We start from the raw sequence: 20,615 nt of genomic DNA, 5'->3' as shown, positions 1-20,615 counted from the left end.
TAGTCACACGGTTGGTGGTGCAATTCAAGACTAATTGTATCTCCCCAATCGCGTCTTGCCATGAGCGCCCGGTCGTTTCTACCGTTGTAAACATGTTCTTTAGGGTACTCATAATACGCTCTACCTGTCCATTGGCCCTACTCGCACCGGTCGCAATCAGATGAACTTTAATCTGTTTACTTTCACAGAACTCTTGGAATTCCCTGCCCGTAAAACATCTTCCTAGATCCGCTATTATCCGACAGAGACTGCCGAATAAAAATATAACGGACTTAAGTGCTCTGATAGTGCTAAGAGAATCTAATTTGCGCGTGTGATACAAGTATACGAATTTCGTGAAGGCATCGACCAAAACAATGACGTATTCTTTGGAGTCATTTTTGCCGCTTAGCTTGCCCGTTATGTCCATGTGCACTGTATGCCACGGTATGCTGGTCTTAGGTATAGGATGATAGTTCAGCTTGTATTTTGTACCTGAACTAGTCTTCGAAACTCGACAAGCATGACAGTTCTCAACGAATTTACGAACATACTTCGCCATTCCTTCGAATCAGTAATACTCGTACAGTTTCTCAAGCGTTTTATCACAACCTAAGTGCATAATTGACTGATGCACATGGTTGATAACGGACCATCTAAAGCCTCTTGGAACAATGGGCAAGCAGAGATTTCTGCCTTTTCCCTGTATTTTACGATAAAGGGTACCGGATCGTAGTTCGTACGTATTCGCGATGTCGTCCGCGAGCTCATCGTTTTACAATTTGTTAGCGATTTCTGTAATTTGGGGATCGCGACGTTGTTCCGCTAATAGCCAATCTTCGGAGATTTCGGTCAGATTGATTTCTTTCTCTGTAACTTTGTTGATCGTACGGTGATTCAAGTCTACGGAGTTTAGCGAAAAGAAATCTACGTGGGTCATTTGTTTACCTTCCCGATACATAATGTCAAAGGTAAAAGTTTGTAGGTAAGCCCACCACCTGTGAACCCTGTCATTTAAGTGTACCTTATTACTAGATGCCTTCAAGTCTAACGTCTCTAGTTCATACGAATGATACCTAGATTCCGCAGGGCTAGTTCCTTTGCTGTAATATTGAACTACTTTATTTTTACCTTCAACCTTATGCATTAAAATAGCCCCATATCCCTCAGAACTAGCGTCGGTATGTAGTTCTATCGGATAATTTGGGTCGAATATCATTAACTCCGGCGCGTCGGTCAGGACGGAGATTACCTTTTGCCTTATTTTTTCATGTCTATCCGTCCAAGTTATGTTTTTATTACCAGAAGTAAGTGCATACAAGGGTTTCATTACCTGTGAGAATTTAGGGACGAATTTTCGGAAGTAAGAGGCTAAACCTATGAATTGCCTGAGCTGTGTGACGGTCGTTGGCGCAGATAAAGAACTCAAGGCGTATATTTTACCCGGGTTGGGACGGACTCCTCCGTCATGAATTACATATCCCAAATGGAGTACCGATGTCTTTAGAAAAGAACATTTTGAAAAGTTAAAAGAGAATCCGGCTTTTACGAAGGTATCTAATACGGTGTTCAATCTTTCTAGGGCTTGATCCCTCGAGTTGGCAATAATTAGGACGTCATACAAGTAAACAACAGGTTGCCTAAGGCATTGAAAATGGCCCTCTGAAAAACGGACAGTGCATTTTTCAATCCGAACGGCATCGTTATGTACTCGTACTGTTCGTCGGGTGTAACGAACGCTGTATACTCTGTCGAATTAGGATGAATGGGAATTTGATGAAACCCGCTGGCCATGTCCAGGCTAATGAAGTATCTCGCCTTTTGCAATCTCGCGATTTTATCCGCGATAAGGGGTAGGGATACCGATCCGCGACCGTATTTTTATTTAACGCTCGAAAATCTACACACAGTCTATCTGAGCCGTCCTTTTTCTTAACGAGTAACATAGGGCTCATGAATGGTGAACTACTAGGCCTTATGATTTTTGCTCTAATTAGTTCGCTGATTCTCTCTCGCCTATTCTCCGCTCTTCCTCGTCTATAAGGACTTCTTTGTACGGTGATGTTGGGATCAATTTATCGAATTTCTAACTGGCCCGTATTTACACGAGTACGCGGGAAACCCGTAATAAATGACTCTTTAAAATTTTGGAGAATAGAAATCAATCGGCTTTTATCATTACCAAATACCTGTGTCTACTTCATTAAGATCGATCTCATTTTCGGCGGTTTTATTGCAAGCATTAACTATCTTCGTTTTACAAATATCGAGGCTATTGTGCGTAATATTTACATCGAATCCTTGGCATAAAATTTCGCGACCAATCATAATATCATACTTTAAATAACTATCGGCAAGGACGTGAAAAGTTATCTCCAATGCAAAACTGTTAATACGTACAACGGACAAAATCTGAGACGTACTTTTAACGCAAGTATTCCCGATTCCTTGCATTACTACTATATCGGTCGTTCTTTTACCGGAGAATTTCGAGGCTACGGATTCCTTAATTAATGAGCACTCGGCTCCGGAATCGAAGTAAAACGGGAACGACTCACCCAGATGACTTAAACTACCAGCTGGAGGCTTCACCACGCAGGAGTCGACTCAGAGTTTGTTCTTGGGGCCAGGTTTTCTGTCCTGTTGTAGCGGACAATCAGGTGCGATATGGCCCTCCGTCTGACACTTGAAGCAAATCACCTTGGACGATGTGGCTGGTCGGCTTCCTTCCTGGCGTTGTGTACCCTTCCGCTGTTGGTTACGTATCCTCCTCGTGCACTCCACGAGTTTATGTCCATGTTTACCACAGTAAAGGCACCTCACGTGGCGGGCAGGTGACTTGTGTCGTTTGGCTTCAGGTTCCGCCGATGGACTATTCGACGAAGGTACTGGCCTCTTCTTCGCGTGAGAGAAAACTCGCATTTCCTTAAGGAATTGATCTCGTGTCCGAATATCGTCCGTGAGTGCTATCCTTTCGACACGCTGGTCATGCGAGATCAGTCGTAGAAGGACGACGGCGTTGATTAGTTCGACGCTGGTTAGATCTTCCCATTTCGCTGACAGAAGGGAGTGGAGACAACTACCAAAAGCCCCCGTGGTTTCGTCCTCCAGTGGTGGTTCGTTGAGCATCCTAATTAGCGCTGAGGTTGCCGTCCCCGTCCATAATGCACAAGAAAATGTTCCGTAAACATCGTCCAAGTAAGACCACGGACCGGAACTTGCGTAAACCACTGTGCTGCAGTACCCTCCAGAGCACGACTTATAGCAAAATATAACTCGTCGTCTGGTAGATGCCTTTTTTCCATAATCACACTAACAGTCGCACACCACGCAGCTGGGTCGGCGCCCGCGATTTCGGGATTGAAACGTGGTAGCGATAATTTTTCGGGTACAGCACTCGGTGTTTGCTCTTTCGACTTTTGCGCTAGCGTCTGAATTAGCTCGCGCATGACAGTAATCTGCTCTTGCATCACTTTAAGCTGTTCTAATCCCACTTCTGATGTCCGGTTAACACTGGGAGTAGAGTTGTGGGCGTCAAATGAATCTTCACGGGAATTAGCCATTGATGCGATACAACACAGGTGTAGTTTATTACAATAATGAGGTTGTTATAGTCTTGACAATTAATCACGGCGATTAGGCACTCGCGACGCTGGTGACAATGGCCTCAGGTTCGATAACGAATCCGCGGTCAACGGGATGATAGATGTACGTTCTCACAAAATCTAAGTCTGACTCTTAGTTAGCAAAACCTGAAATTAACACTGATCGTAAAGACGTTACTCGTTTAGTCGATGAGATCGCAAGAGATAGGCTTCCTGTCCCGATGATGTCACAGAGGAAAAACTATATGGGGTGTGTCTAAGGACACGAGATCCTCGGATTCGTCGAGGAAAGCCTTCTTTTGGAAGGTGAGGGAAATTGGCGTTGCTGCTAATTGGTCAATCTCCATATCGGTGGTTAGAAAAAGATGCTAGCCGCCCTCAAGGGGAAGTTGCTGGCGGGAAGCGCCGTTCGTGAAAAAGTAGGTTTCCCCTATCTTCCCGTAATTGGGACAAAGACTGTTTGTCTGTTTGTAGAACTTTAGTTAACTAAGTTAACTAACTTAAGATTTATAACGGGCCCTCAGGCTAGCTGAACACGTACTGCGGAGACGCATCGACATCTAGCAATCATCTTACTCGAAGAATAGGGTCTGTGTGTGGTGAGCTACGGGACAGAGACCGTTGCAATGTTTATTGTCGCGTGTCGTCAGAGATATTTCTTTTAAGGAGAGCTATAGAATTACTTCATACCTTTGTTAGGCAAAGCGTTCATCCCGCGACCGCGGCTACGTTCGGCGACTGGCTATCGCCTCGAGCCCAAGCTCATTATCACAAATCTTGAACAAATACAATCGAATCGAAAGACGACAATTGTTTAATTACGCCTATGATAGAATCTAGATTACGGTGTTAAGGGATTTTCCCGGGGTTCCAAAGGGAAGGCTCCGATGTCCTTTCATCTCCGACATATATATATATATGTATATATATATGTCGGAGATGAAAGGAAAGCCGAAGCCGTTCCTTGGAAATTTTGGGAACATCCTCTAGTACTCTAGCCTGGATTTTATCATAGCTGTAATTGTTCGAGATTTGTGATAGCGAGATTGGGTTCGAGGTGGCAATTGGTCGCCGAACGTAGCCACGGTCACGGGATGTACGTTTTGCCTAACGGAGGTCTGGAGTGGTTGTATGGGTTTTCCGAGAAATGTGGTTGTGGCGGCATGCGGCCTCGGGAGCGGGCTTAGCCACGTGTGATACAGTGGGTCATACATTGTATTACTAATCAAACTCCAGGCAGAAACCGCCTAACAACGGCGTTTGGAACTTTCTCGATGCTTCCAACGAGTCTGCCTAGCAACGGCGTTTGAAACCTTCTCGATGCTTCCAAACGGGCATAGAAAAACAAATGCAATCGTACAGCGAGAAAAATCTCGACGAGGCTGGCATTCTTGCGACTGCTTTGGAGAGTGACACGTCGAGTTTTCAACCATCGTATTTCTGTGCTTAAGATCAGTCTACGCTTAGTAAAGAGTTATCCTGTTGGCCGTGGATTCGTTTGAACTCAAAAATATTGTTAATAGCGTTCATTAAACTTATTGTTCGTAAATCATACTATTCATTGAACTTACTATTCGTTAAACTTATTATCCACTAACTTTATTATTTGTTAAGCTTATTATTCACTAGACTTATTATTTGTTAATCTTTGTAGTAGACTTGTGTATACGTGTAAATATAATCTCGGTTGTGTAAAACAATGGTTAATTCACGTGAAGAATTGTTACGCGCCCAAAATTCCAACCATAACCCGACATATATATATATATATATATATATATATATATATATATATATATATATATATAGAAGAAATGAGGTAGACTATACAAACGACTCATTGTCAGCGATTTCTTTTACTGAATTAAATGAAATATATATTTTATATACAAAATAAAATACAATGTAATTTAACGGTCTTCCGATTTTTATACTCTATTTGTCTCTTAATTTTTCCAAATAAGTGGGGACTTGTATAACCAGTTTTGGACACCATTGTAAACACCCCAACATATCATTGAGATGGGGGAAAATCAGCCCAAAAATAGCATTAAGTCCTGCATCGCTGAATTTCCCGACATCACAATATCCAACAAGATTCCTATTTGCCGAAACATAACTGAAATAATTGGACTATTGGGTAGTGGATCCCAAGGTCCAAACGTCTTGTCCCGATTTTGCTGAAGTGTTGCTTCGATCAGCCGCGAGGTAACACACGGTGAGGTAACATAACATTCGTATGCATTATGACTTTCGACAATTACCATATCAAAACTGTCTGGAGGTATAAACGTATCTTCTAGCGATACCTGATGTTTAGGGATGCCACCTTCGGGTACGTTAACACAAATCACGTCATCATTGGGCAAAATCAAGTCAGCAATCAACTCATAATACATTGCAATTGGTTTTGGAATTATCATGTCCATAGGAATCAGATTGAGCGGAGATTTCTTTGTTATGACCTTATCCACGATGAAGGTACGACCAAGTAACACAGCATTCAATATGCTACTGTACAGGTGCTGAAATGCGTCTTTGATAGAAGGGACCAAAACCGTAAGATCATTGTATACGCATTTCAACAATAGAGGAAAATGTCGAAAAATCCAAATTATGGCTAGACATACGCGGAAAAAAGGAATTGGAATAATAAGGTCCTTTGCTCCATAGACGTTCAACCTCGTGATCCTCATCCTTCGCGATCTTAGGTATCTTCTGTTGTGCCAGAATTTGTTGTATCATAATTTTGTCAAAAATTCTGTTTTGTTCAACTCCGCTTATTCCGAGTAATTTTACGAAATCAGATTACCGTTCTGTTTTCTCGACCTGTTTCGACAAAATATGAAAACAATGAAAGAAAGAAACGTCTTCGTAAATTCTGCAACGCAACAATGTTTCGATACACTGTAAAAAAATTTAACGAAAAGCAACCGATTGTTACTAGATAACTAACAACGATGGAGCCGACGACATAGGAGGATCTATACATATTTCTATACATTTCCATCAAAATAGCATTTAATGACAAACAGGTTTATTCGCCTAATAAAGTTGGAAATGTTTACTTGATTAATAAAAGATGGAAACCTGCAGCGCCTGCGCTAACAACTGACTATAAAAGATAATTTTTACGAAAATAAGTTAATTAATCTGTAATTAGTCTGTAATTCTCGCGAGAAGTACGACCACATCGCAACTTCAAGAATGAAGATAAATATAAAATAAATCATATAAAATAAATCCATTAATTTGGTCAAATTTTTTCCCCAATCATTTTGTATTATTGAATTTTATTCTTCTAACGTCGTAGCTGTGAATTTCAAGAATTTCCTGAATATCTTTTTCATCATTAATCTCTTCTTCCAGAAGATTGAAGTATTTATAACATTATAATAAACTAATTTTCTTTTCTGTCCTTTCTCAATTATGAAAATTTTTCTTCCATTGCCAATTAACAATTAACGACTTTTATTCTATCTCCAATTAATCAATTCATTTCTTCAGCGATGTAAGGGTTGATCGCTGCTAACCATGAAAACGAGAAAATAGGAAAGCTGATGGTATCGATTGACATTGCTAGTTATTTTCGTTGAGGCGAATTGCCATGAAGAATCGGGCTCGATGAACGGCGTTTAAGGGTGCTAATGTTGTGCAAGGAATCTTGAACGAAAAAGAAGGCTATATTCTATATTTCAGTAGCACGTGTTCTGTTTCAATAAAATTATTTTCTGATAACGATGTTCAGATCATTTGTCACTCTCACGACCCTATTTATAGCACAAATAGAGCAATAGGAAGGACAAAGATCGAAAAAGCATTCTCCATCGGTCGGCGACCACGAGCCATCGCCCACGTACGGATCGTGGCTGAACAACGTGGCCGTGTCGCGTCGGGCCAATCGCCGACTGTTTCAGCCAGTATACACATGCATTCATGTATGAGCCGTGAGAACCTAACTGTGAACGCAGTCCGTTGTTGGGGCCAGACGGATCGTGGCTGTCCGCGATGCGCGACAGGGTCAAAGGGCAGCGCCAGTCGATTTTGCATGAACGCGCACTTTCGTTTTTCCGTGCCACCCGGGTGGCAAAAGAAGACCAAAGAGAGAAACTAGCAAGAGAACTGTCGCCTTTGAAGGCGAGCACGAGAATGATTAAAATATTCATTCGGACACCATCGACTTATTTCTTTCTTCCGATCCGCCTCTCGGAGGAATTTTCTCGAAATAGATTCTGTCTTCTTCTTTTCTCCGACGACGCTGCAGGAGAAGCTCCTAAGGAACATCTTTAAACAAATTCTTTCGGCAAAATCTTTCAACGAGATTTCTGCAATGCATCTCTAGAACGTTCTTTTAGCAATAATTTCTGAAAGAAGATTTCTGAAGAATTTTTTAGATGACGCCCCTTAGACAATCTTCTGACAGAGACTGTTCGGAGAAGCGTCCCCAAGAATTTTTTAATGTAAGTATGTATGTTGATACGCGGAGTGTTTTATTGGAAATTGGATGATATTATCAAGTGAATGAGAAGAATTTCTTTGATTTTGTGGACCTCTTGATGTGATTCTGAGATCGTAACGACACCAGTAAATTGCTCCACTTACGATACTTTCCCCATTCCGATGCGGCCTCAACATCACGAATGGAGTTTCAACAACCAATGATCCCCCTCTCGCCAAGACGAGTCAAAGAAACATTTTTTTCCACAAGCCCAAATAAATTAACCCACTGTCGGAGTAGACTGGAACGACAGGAAGGAAGCAAACTTTCATCCATATTCATGAAAAATCAGGGGAAAAGAGTGAACGAGGGTCGAACTGAACCTTCTGGATTACTCGAATAAACTGTTGTCTGCGACGTTCGGCCGCCAAAAAGTTTCGGAGAATCTACAAGCAAACGTGTCTTTTTGTCACGACCCGTTGCCTCTATGTGTTTCCTTCTCTTCTGGTCCGGACCATCCCCTTGGAACAAGCGGAACCCCTTCAAATCCAATAATCTACTGGCGTATACACAGAAGACGAGGGAGGAAAGTACCGAGACGTGGTTTCAACGGCAAATACGACGCCACCCATTCGAAACATTTTCAATTGGAGATTCAACGACATTTGCTATGCGTTAGACTATCCTCGCCATTCACTTGCTATGATATAAGTGTAAAATTCGATATGGATTCGCAACAATTCCCTCGATTCATCGGCGGATCGGTTAAATTACAAATGCAACGAAACAGATAATGAAAACGCTTGTACCTGTGAATGTACCTTGAAATTTGTATTACGCAGTTCGTGGCAATCTATGGGGTGGATAATAAGATAAAATATTGACTAAAGTGTTAAAAATAGTCAACAAAGATTTAAGTCTATGATACCCACCATTCATATGGGATGAATATTTCGATAATAATTTGAAATTCGTTAAAAATACAACAGAGAATATCAAACCAAATTTTATAAAACATTCCTTAGATAGGATTACGTAATGGACATTAACGCTACTACTGGCGAAACACAGAATAGTTCGTAATAATAACTGCGCGATGTCTCGAAATTGATTCGCCTGAATTATCGAGCCAATTATCACTAATTTGTGATCGTGTAACAGTGATTGGTGAGCCTTCCATTATAGATAACCTTGAAATCTCCTGCGTATATTTTATCTCAGAAGAATGACCCACTATTGCTGCCGTTTCACGGAAGTTAGTATAATAATCGATTGAGGTGATTTTTTTTTTTTATTATTATTAACGTGGAGAAAATCCGCACGGACTCCAGGTCGCTTCCGGAGAAAAGCGGCGTGGTAGTGTCGGACTCCAACCGACTCAAATGACCTCCACGATGACCGTCCCGGCTGCGATCGAGAGGGGCCCGGAAACCGGTGTGAACGATACACCGGGCCCCATAATTATTTTGACATATTGCATGAACAACCTCTGGCGATCTCTTCAATATCGATAATATAAAAATCTGTTGAAAATTTTGAGGAAGATATATTTCAGAAATTGACACGATTTAATATGGCTTTTGCTTATATTAGAAATTGAATAATAGTAAAGAGACTGATTACTCCTGTTATTTTCGCTTGAAGATTCAATTTTCGTTATGTTAGCCTTATACAGAAAAATGTTCTACTCTTTCTTTTGAGAGGAAGAAGTTACAACAGTCAGTAGGTAAAACAAAGCAGAACATATTAAAACTACTCTCATGACATAAAAACTGAATTAACATTTATCTCTCTCAAATATTTGTACACTTATTTATGTTAATCAGATTTCAACAATTGAAGTGATTGCGAAGAACACGTATACTTCTTTACACTTTGGGGACCGCCTGCTCTGACAAGCATATAGCCTAAATTCCTGCGTGTTTTTTGGAACGAAAAAGAACTTTCCAGGCAATCAATATTATATCTAATATATTGATAACGGTTTCGTATTGTTTCGTATGAACACGTAATAAAAAAACACTTTCATTCGTAGCATCCGTTGCTTTTTTTTACCGTTTTACTGTTTTTTTTTACTGTTTTATTTAACAACAGTTAAAATTTTTATAGGATACCGCATGATGCATAAAAGATGCGAATTCGCGTCTCCGGTTCCCAGAGTGTTAAGACGCGCGTAACAGGAATCAGAGAAAAAAATACGATAGGAATTACCGTAGTTCGAATATAAATAGAAAATATAATCTTACAATATCATAAATTATGTGTCAAGAATTTTCATTCCAAAATATCTTCCAAACCTTCATCGACGAAAAAAGAAAATTGCATGGGACAAAAAAAAGGTAAAAAGAGTGCAATAAAAAGATAAGAAACACGTCGAGATTACGATATTCGATCCGATCGATTCGCATCGGGCCGCCTTTTATTTCCGATCCGCGAACACAGACCTTGGGACACGCGTGCTCGGGCACGAGTCACGACCTCCCGCTCGTTATTTATCGACGATTATTTCATACGTTCTATTTTTTCTTCCTTTCGCGACTTATTTCGCATGGTATTACACACCTCCACCTCGCATATGATAATCGTCGATTTTCCTCAAAAAAAAATTCGCCCATCGCGAAAGCCGAAATCAACCGGTTCAGAGATGTTCTTGAAGGAGAATTATTTCGTCTCTTTCTCGTAGCTCAAATTACGTAAATTATGTTTTATATTCGATATTAGCGACACCAATTATTGACATGAATATTAAAAATGGTAAAAGTTACGGTGGATATTAAATTTTACAGTCTTAAGAAATTCTGAAAGATTGATAATACCAGAAGTAAGAAATTTACTAAGCACAAATTGTACTTGGCATACTTGGTCTAAAAAGCAATTAAGAGGAGTCTACACACTTACCTACAAGTGGCACCATAAGCGTGTAAATCGGTTGAGCACCAGCAATTGCTTTCGCGATATTTTGTAATTGCGGTAGATAGTCGATAAAGCAGTTAGTATCCGGCACCAATTGTCTAGGTCTCACTTCGATTTCCACCGAAACTGAAGACTTTTGCAAGATTTGCTAAAACACAAAAATTCAATACATGAGTCTTTTTTCTATGCCATATTTGTTGTACTTACCTTTCGTAAAGATTTCAAATACATCCAAAATGCTTTAAACCAATGTTACACCGATTGTAAGAAAAATAGGATGAAATATTTTAACGAAACAAGTTATTATACGCTACACTTAAATTAGATATGATTATAATATTGACTAGACTGTTTAGTATTCAATACGAAAAGATGACTTTAAGTTACTTTCGCGGCGCCGCGGAAGCGATGGTTGATTCTTAGCGCAAATGATTTCCGTAGAAGAAGAAAGAATAATATAATATAATAAACACATCTCTTCGAATACATTAAAATTATTGAAGGGAAAAGGGAGAAACGCGAGAAACTAAAAAATGAGACATCTGATCTCCTTCTTCTCTCAGTTCGATCCATACGAATCTTGTACTATTTGTTTAAGGATCGAGAAGGAGGCGGGATGTAATGGAAGACGCATTGACCATCGATTGAATCCCACGCATGTCCTCATTGTCAGTGAAACCATCGCGTAGAATAATATTGAGCCAGAGGCATAACGCGAATGCCAAGTAGCCATTGTTATACCGAGGGAAACGAAGATAATGGCCCTCTAATGTTACCCTTGCTTCGTGAAATGATATAGATATAACACTTTTCATGATACTTTTCAGTAATTAGAACGTCTTTTCGAGATTATTCTTCATCAACTCTTAAACGATTTTCTCACACTTCTCTAGTGTCGACTACCTGATGATTAGCGCGCGACTTTCAGACAACTGTTTCCATTTCTAACTACGTATATATAGCTTTCTATGGCGTTCTTGTTTACACTTACGGTTGCAACTGACGGTTACAGAAAGTAATCGCGACCAGCGATAAGAAAATTCTAATGAGATGGATTTCGAACCGATAAATTTCTGAGAAATTAATAAGGAAAGAATTCTTGGAAAATAAACAGATCGAAAAATATGAATCCGATTATTTGACAAATAAATTAGTGATAATATAGATTATACTCCGTTCAAAGAATTGGATCAGTAGAAATGAGTAGAAATAAATTTGATCACTAGTGTTGTTATACTTGTTTATTGATGCTCTAACGAATGATATCTTTTTTATGGGGATCTATCAGCCTGGGTATAATAGAATGTAGCCAATGTATCTTTCTAAAGTAATCAAAACAAATTTTCCCTATCGATAACTGTTGGTAATAATTAAAAAATATTTTCATCCCTTATAATAGTTATTCAAACCGGACCGCTTGAAAGTTAATACTTTTTAGTTGTGATGGGCAGAGGTGCCTTGGCTTCCAAGAATGCCTCCCAAAGAGGTAAATATTCCTGCACGTACGATCTCCACGTGCAAATTGCACGTGATGATGTACACGCGCATTTGTTTAGAACAAAGGATGACGTCACGTGCCCAGAGACAAAGCCACGTGTACCTACACCAACTCAAGAAATACAATTCCAAATCAGGCAAAAATCGAGGATCTAACAGTCGAACGGTCACAGACCTGTCATTTGGAACAAACGATACAAGAATTATTATAGAACATTTTACTTGACTATTTTCAGTTATAAAATTAACGCATTCCTATGAACTGTTACTCCAGCGTTTTGTCGATCGTAAAAATCAAAAATATTCACTGCGGCAAGGAATGGCGTCTGCATGACGATGCATAATGAACGAACGTCGTTGAAAATCGTCTCGCGGCGGTGATATTACGAATTCGTAGGTATTTCGAATGGCAGTGAATTCCGGAATGTTAGCTTTCCACGAGCTCGCAACGAACGCACAATACATGATAATTAAGCGCGGAACTGAACGTCTTATCGAAACGTAAGAGATGAGTCGTTCGTTTCGCGTGACACAATCGCAATATCAAATGCCAAAATGTTATAAAGGGTAAAACTTATCATATATCGAACATGTTGCTTGCATATTTGTACGCGTAAACGCTATATGCTGTTTATTTATCTCGAGAAAACTGAACTAAGAATAATAAATTCTTTTTATATGAATCGTACGCAAAATAAAGATTACCATCGCCAATATTTCTGTACGTCATTGTATATCCATCATGTAAATTTTTTTTTAGAGTAAAATATTTCATGAATTGGAAAAATCAACATAGCAGCCAATTGTTCGTATCCCTGTTATCATATCATTTTCGTATGATATATACCAATACTTGATGTTTCATCTTTCTCGAAATCTAACATCTATGATATTTATATAAATTAACCACGTAAGAATATCTTTAAAAAGAATGAAGATATTCTTGAATACAAAGTTCGCACTTGATAATTTTATAAATTCACGGCACGTTTCAACGATTCATATGAAATGGGAAAGATCGTGCCAGCATAACTGGAGTTCCATGTGCAAAGATTTAACCAAGCGGAATTTCCTGGCCAAATTCCATTTTTCAACTTTTAAATAGTCGATAAATATATACCATGAGAGTGCCGCTTCCCAGAACATTGTGATACGCGGCGCGAATTGCTTGCGTTTTGCCTTTGTTCCTTGGCGTTCGTGATAGCACGCGACGAAAGTCGAAGCGGAGTACCGGTCGCGCTTTTACTCCCGTTTAAAGCATTCGCGAATTCCTAAACGATCGAGCACGTACCGTTGTGCCCGTCGCCTCCGTCCGCGTCTTCGTCACTTTTCCTTCGTTTCGATCGTCCCCGTACCCCACGCCGTCCCTCGAGCACGAGTGGCGCGTGAGAACCCGCCTTGAATCACGCACCGCGGCTCCAACACCCACGCATATTAAGCGCGCCTCTAGCCACATTGTAAATGTTCCACGTCCACGTTGACGCGGAAACCTACTCGCGTCACGTTAAGGACAGGTTCACGGTTCAAGAGAAAGAGAGAGAAAGAGAGAGAGAGAGAAGCGTAGAACACCAGACACTGGCCGATCGCGCCAATTTTACCGGACAACCTGTATGGCGAGGCGTTCTGAGAAGTTGGGCGAGTTCGTGCGGTTAGGTGCGGTGGATCGTAACTGGGATCGACGATTGACTGATAAAATGAAGTATCTCGAGAGTGGAATCAGGTACTCGTTGATTGACTAATTGATTTAATCTCTCTTTGGAAATGTTGGCTCTCGGATTTTCTTCTTTTTAGTAGAGCTTGCTCAGAAATTTAAAGTACTTGATTAGTTAGCTCCTATTGTTTGTGGAAACAAAACGGTCATGAAATTAGTTCATCGAATTAATTAGAAAGAGACGCTAAAATGCCTTGCTGATAGTGCGAAGGATTAAAATTACCGATTACGCAATCCCGACAACATTACTCTTCTTTTCTTCAATGTTACACACACGACACCTGCTGGTCTCGAATTAGCATAAGCGCGATGGGAACGCGTTCATGGCGTATTCCCGCGCCCGTAAGAAATTTCATTCAACTACCACGGGATGAGAATCAATTAACGGTATCACATTCCAGCGAAACGACACTACACCTACCATAAATGATAAGGTGTACCATAATTAAAAACATAGCCGATCTGTGTGGTGGAATTGGTAACTAGGACAGAAAGCGTATGGATTCCGATGGACTTCCGATTGAGCAGCGAATAAATGAAGTGCCGAGCAGCGATTACGTTCGAACACGATTACTCGCAATAGTTGCCAGGACTCACCGCACATTCTCGGCTGTCTCGTAATTATAAATTGCAGACCGGAAATGACATAACCATTCTACCGGTTGGATGGAAGAAAAATCGTTCGAATTTGTAGTGCATAGGATTATACACGATCGTCTGAATCGAACGTGTATACTAGCCGAGTAAAAAGTATGTTTCGTCGAACGGAATCGTTATTATAAAGCTCGCTATTATAAAGATATGTAGCTCCAAGTAATGTAGAAACCAATATTCATTATTTTTCCGAATTTTGAATCAAATATTTTTTCAGGTTGCTGAACTCTTAAATTTCATTTATGGTGTATTGCCAATGATTGTAACAAAATTGTAAAATTCAGCGCATCTTTGACCTCTTTTAAACCCTTGCTATGGTAAGGTTATATTTTTTATTCCATATTGCGAGTGTATTTCGTTACACATTTTTTGGAGAATTATCGAAAGATACGAACGTTAAAGAATATATGTAATCCAGATACTAATAACATTAAATTTAAAGAATCCTTACTAATCTTATTGCACACTTGCTCATCGCAAATCGTTATCGTCATTATTATCCTCTCTTTCCCACAACTCCGCTCTATTACATCTCTATATAAACAACCCAAAGCTTCATCCAATATATACCATCTTCTTACGTAATCAACCATATATACTCAAGTGTATAATCAAACGTGTGCAACAAGCAACAGTAACACCATCCCCGTAACATCCATTACCGAGCCACATAAATTCGCCTGACCAAGCTTCAGATCGCGTCATCCGTTGCATTATCGCCTGGAATTCCTCCGATCAGCTCGTGTACGCGTCATGTTCCGTGCGCTAACTCGTGCGAGTAAGATCGTATCTGTACGTCCTCCGCAGTCTCTCTTATCTGAAACGCCTTAACCTCTCAGAGATAGCGCGCACAAGAACGCGAGCGGATGAGCTACACCTGCGCGTGCGCGCGTGGACATCCTCCGCGCGCGATCAGCGAACGGACGAACATGGAAAAGAGTGGAGAGTCTATCCGTGCTCCTTTCTCGAGGAAGCGTGTAAATAACCGAGACGCGAACATGCGATCAGCTTTGCGTGATTCGATGGGACACGGTAATTGGGATGACGAGCCTCGTGCAACTGGGATCATGGAACGAGATGCGACGGCAGCTCGTTCACGGCCGCAACGAGATTCGGACTTGATTAATTGTGGCGCATTCTCTGAAGTTTTCAAGTATAGAAACTATTTTATTTTATCTTATTTCATTTTATGTTATGTCATTTTATTTTATTTTTTATTACCTTTACTTGTACTTTCTATATCTTGTAATTTCTACGTACGCCATTAGAGTAGTTTCGAATCGTAGATACCAATATAATTACCACATTTGCGTCTCATTAATATTCATTTGCAAATTTATATAACACATATAGATATAAAAGTTTCCCGCAGCGAGTGTTCAAGTAGACTTTCGTGTGTCAATGTACCTATCATAACATTCTACTTCATTTCTACCATCACATCAATCAACTTACTCGATTCTCCAAAAAGCCATTCATACGTCATCCCAAATCCCATGCCCTGCACGGAATAACGATAAACCTTCCTGAAAATAGCAAACGGCGAGAACATAAAAGAGAAAGAAAGGAAGGAAGCAAACCACCGACGAAGAACTAACAAGTATTAAAAAAAGCACCTCTCGTAAGTCCGTCTAGACTTTATTGGCCGCTCCACCCGGCCGTTGAATTAGCAGGCAGAGTTACACGCGCGATATATTAAGGGTAATCGCATTCATAAATGCAACAGTTGCGGCTACAACGATCGGACCGCGTGTAATGGCGCTCGCAAATCAGATCTTCATGCGCACCCACCTCTCGATCGTCTCTTCTCCCCGCAGTCGTAAAGTACGCCCACGCTGAGATCGGCTCTCGACGACAAATACCGGAACACCTGGAGGGGCCAGCTGATGGCTGACGCCACCTCCGCGAGGACCTGTTACACGCCGAACAAGTATCCCGCCGTGTCAAAGTGTAATCCCCCGGGGCCGTACGTTTGCAAAGCGGCCTCGCGGAAAGCTCGAACCGTGTACGCTTCCCAGCGACCCGTAATTTATGCACTGACATCTCTGCTGGCTTGAACTTTTCGAATATCGAGAACGACAAGCGGAAGACGAGCGTGAAATGTTTAAGGGCGACTATATACGGGTCGACTAGATCGGTCGACTAAACTTGGTCGAGTCGGTTAGTCGATCACCGACAAAGTTAGTCGATTAAATTTTTGCTTCCACACAGAGCAACTTACAAAAATTTCTCGCCAATCAATCGCTTAATCTAACCGCTTGTACTCAGCCTAAGGACAGCTGTGCATTTTACACGATTTTCGTGCAATAGTTACGCTACAAATTGTGTATCTACATAGAATAATTTCAAGAATTTTTACTATGAGATACGCGGTAGAAAACTTGCCGAGAGCTTACTGTCACTATCCAACGGAGCTCTCAAAACCGTATTCATTTGACATTTAAAAAATACCTTCTGTAGTTTCTATTCGGAGCTCGCACCATCGCAATGATATAACAGTATAAAGTATAATACAGACAAGTTTGAACAAATATTAGATGATCATTACTTTTTAAGGTGATATATAATTCAATAACGTGATTTTATATTTCAATATGTCTCGCTTGTGTTCGAAAAATTATAACAGTCGATTAATTTTTCTGAAACGTACCATGGAACGTATCGCGTCATTAGTTCCATGTGGGCTGAATCAATAAGACCTGAATTCCTTCCGCTAGCCAACGTTCCAACATCGAACGGTACGTCTGATAAACGTACTTAGAGGCATAAAGAAGGATCGCAGAGAGAAGGCGCGGATAAGCAGGCACCGTTGACGTTTCCACGGCAGGAAGAAGGCAGACCAAGAGCAACAGAGACTCGTAAGACGGAAAGGAGAGATACCAAGTCACGGGGAAAAGCTTGGAAATTAATGGAGGTTCATTGAGGTAGTCCCCGCAAAGAGCGACTAGTTCTACGTACCCTCGACACGAATCCATTCTTCCTGTACAACCTGAAGACACTCAGTCTCCGGCCGTCCTGAGAGTGCTTCGGTGCAACGACGCAAACATTGACATTGTCACGAGCCATACCACACTCTCTCTCTATCTCTCTACTTCTCTCCCTCTCCCTTTCTCTCGCTCTCTCTTTTCTCCGTTCCTTTCACCCCGTTCGTGAACCAGGGATTTCTCCTCGTCACGCTCAATCTTCCTCCCTTCGCGGCTTGGAATCGCGCGCTAGCACCCGGCGGGAAGCATCCGCAGTCTCAAGTGCATCCCGACTCGAACAACGTACCACGCGCAACACAAAGGAGTGTTTGCACTGTCGATGACTGAACTAATAGAAACGACGCGGTACGATCCTTCTCGCGTGTACCCTCTTCTCGCCACGACTGGCCACCAAAGCCAGGAATGTTCGCCAGGTGTCGACGAGTGGGATAGATTTTCCACGCTAGGAACCGTGCATTCCGTAAATGCTTTTCCCCATCCAGGAACACGAATTCTTCCAGGCGAACGTTTCTTTCTAAGTTCTTATTTTATACAGTTTGGTGGAAGCTCGAGTGTAGATGGCTTCAAATCTACTCTTTATTGGGATGATAAGAATAAATGAATCGAAAGATCGTAGTAGAAATCAGGATTCGACGTATGAGATTTATAGCCCCAATTTCTGAACAAGAATTTAAAAATGACACTAATAATCAAATAAAGTATATCTTCATACGATTTGATAAGTCAAGTAATAAAATCTCAACACATTTTCTACATATTTCTATATTAACTTTTCTTCTTAAACCATTTGTAAATTGTTTGTTATATTCTATTTTATTGCAAAAATTAATATTGGCTTATATGAACTGGCTTATATCATTCTAATTCTCAGTCAGTCAATTGGAAATGTTTAAAATTTACCTGGTGCTTTCTTAAACGATTCGTTTACCCTGAACCCTACGTTTCATCCTGAATCCCGTGTAGAAAGCGTTCGCACCACCCTCGACGTGTATACAAAGGGCGAAGTGAGTGGTCGATACAACATGGCGACACGCCTGTCCCTGAGATAGCGGAATATTGACCTAGGAGAGGAGTTTTCGCCGAATTGGAAAGGAAATCACGCCTTCGACTGTGACACGTCGGGAAAAAGTAAATCGTCACCTATGTACACAGGCGACTAGATGGCGAGATGAGTGAAGGGTGCTTCAACAGTCTGAGGAAAAATCTATCGAGAAGAAAAGGTTGCTTGTCGAACGCATCACAGCCAGCCGGCTCTCCTTCCAAGAAAGGTTATGCTTCTGATTCGAAGAGATGAGCTCTCTTTAACTCGAAACGAGAGAGACAGAAAAATCAGGACGTCTGATGGAAAACTGTTTCAGAGAAATTCTATGGCCGTTAACGAAAGTGTCTGTCGGGAATGTTAGTTGAGTTTAAATGATGGATACGTCGAGATCAGAATCAAATCTTAATGCTAATGGAAAGATGAATAATGTAGAAATGGACGAAGAATATTTTCGTGCACGGTTTTAGTTTGGTTCGAAGTTACTGAATCTTTTTCGTATATCTCAAGATATTTTTATAGAGTTTCCTAAATTGTTGTATATATTATTGCATTTTTTCGTCTATATATACATATTTGTCTTTTTTATGTGAATGATGGAATGTATAAAATTTAAAGTTATTTTATATAGAATATATTATTAATAATTCTTAGTTTTTATACTTATGTTTAATTGTTATCATTTATATTAATCCATTGTGAAAGCAATATTAATATTAATAAATATTTAAATGTATATTTTCTTGAGATGGTCTTCCATTGTTCAAATTTCTATTGTTACTTATATTTGTGATACGTCAAAATAAATGGCATAATATAGGTACTTAAACATATCAATAAAAACTATCATGAACTTATTGCAACGAAGAAGTGAAAAAATGTATCTTTATCAAGCAATGATCTTAAAACAGTATTTGTTTTACGAGTTGAAGGTACACAAAGCCAATTTCGTTCTTCTGATTCTATTATCTCGTCTGATGAATCCAGAATTCTTCAATTCCCTCGGTGCTTCCATGTCGAGCTTTTAAATCGATTGCACTCGCAGAATAAGAATCACTGAACCGAATACGCATGAAACGTGCATCGTTCAAAATGTCGTGAAACTCAATCTAAAATCCACGGGAGCAATTACATCCGCTAGCAAGACAAATAAAAGACTGGTTTATACTTGAGAAAGTATTATACACTTAGAGATTACTGTTTAGAAAAAATACTTGTGAATACATCTTGGTAACTATAGCCAAGTAGGGGTTGTACGTACATATATATGAAATTCTACGAAATAATGAAATTCGCGAAGAGTGCCTTTCTACATAATACCTAACTTTTCCACCTTTACGCATATCCATCGTAACCATAGTTCAAGAGAACCACGCACGAAAAAATTCCAAGAATGAGACAGCCTCCTCCCGAACCCATTCCCATTCCTCACGTTTCGACACAAAAGAGGAACGCACTCTATAACCCATCTGTCAGAACGTTAGAGCGTAAAGCATTGGGAAGAAAAGACCGTGCAGTCCGATCTAAGCCGCCGTGTGCTCCATGAATCAAGCGTGCGGCCAGATTACTCTACGGGGGCGCGTTTCTCCGTACGAGGCCCCAGGGAGAACGAGTGTCTCTTAATGTCGTGGAAATTAAAGATTTCTCTCGTTCCGCAGAGGGGTGAGACCATTAGCCATGACTGCGTTGGGGAACAACCAGCACAATATCCTTCTGCTCAGAGGCCTACCCTTACGTCGGGGTTGACACGCCGGAAAACGTTATCTCGCTGGCGCAGATGACGCAAGGGTGAACA

General features: G+C 40.5%; 1 protein-coding gene across 3 annotated transcripts in view; it reads right to left on the bottom strand.

Annotated features, from left to right (window-relative positions):
* LOC138179963 (telomerase-binding protein EST1A) overlaps nt 1–20,615 on the bottom strand; it is a 150,899-nt gene that overhangs the window by 8,044 nt on the left and 122,240 nt on the right. For all 3 annotated transcript variants that reach the window (XM_069113249.1, XM_069113250.1, XM_069113251.1), the window contains exon 24: nt 10,921–11,083. In XM_069113249.1, the coding sequence (XP_068969350.1) occupies nt 10,921–11,083 (163 nt within the window). The remainder of the gene's footprint in view (nt 1–10,920; nt 11,084–20,615) is intronic.

This window comes from Bombus flavifrons, chromosome 5 (genome assembly GCF_040668555.2).
Source record: "Bombus flavifrons isolate JBK064 chromosome 5, iyBomFlav1_principal, whole genome shotgun sequence".
NCBI lineage: Eukaryota > Metazoa > Arthropoda > Insecta > Hymenoptera > Apidae > Bombus > Bombus flavifrons.
This window is presented reverse-complemented; position numbering and strand designations above follow the sequence as displayed.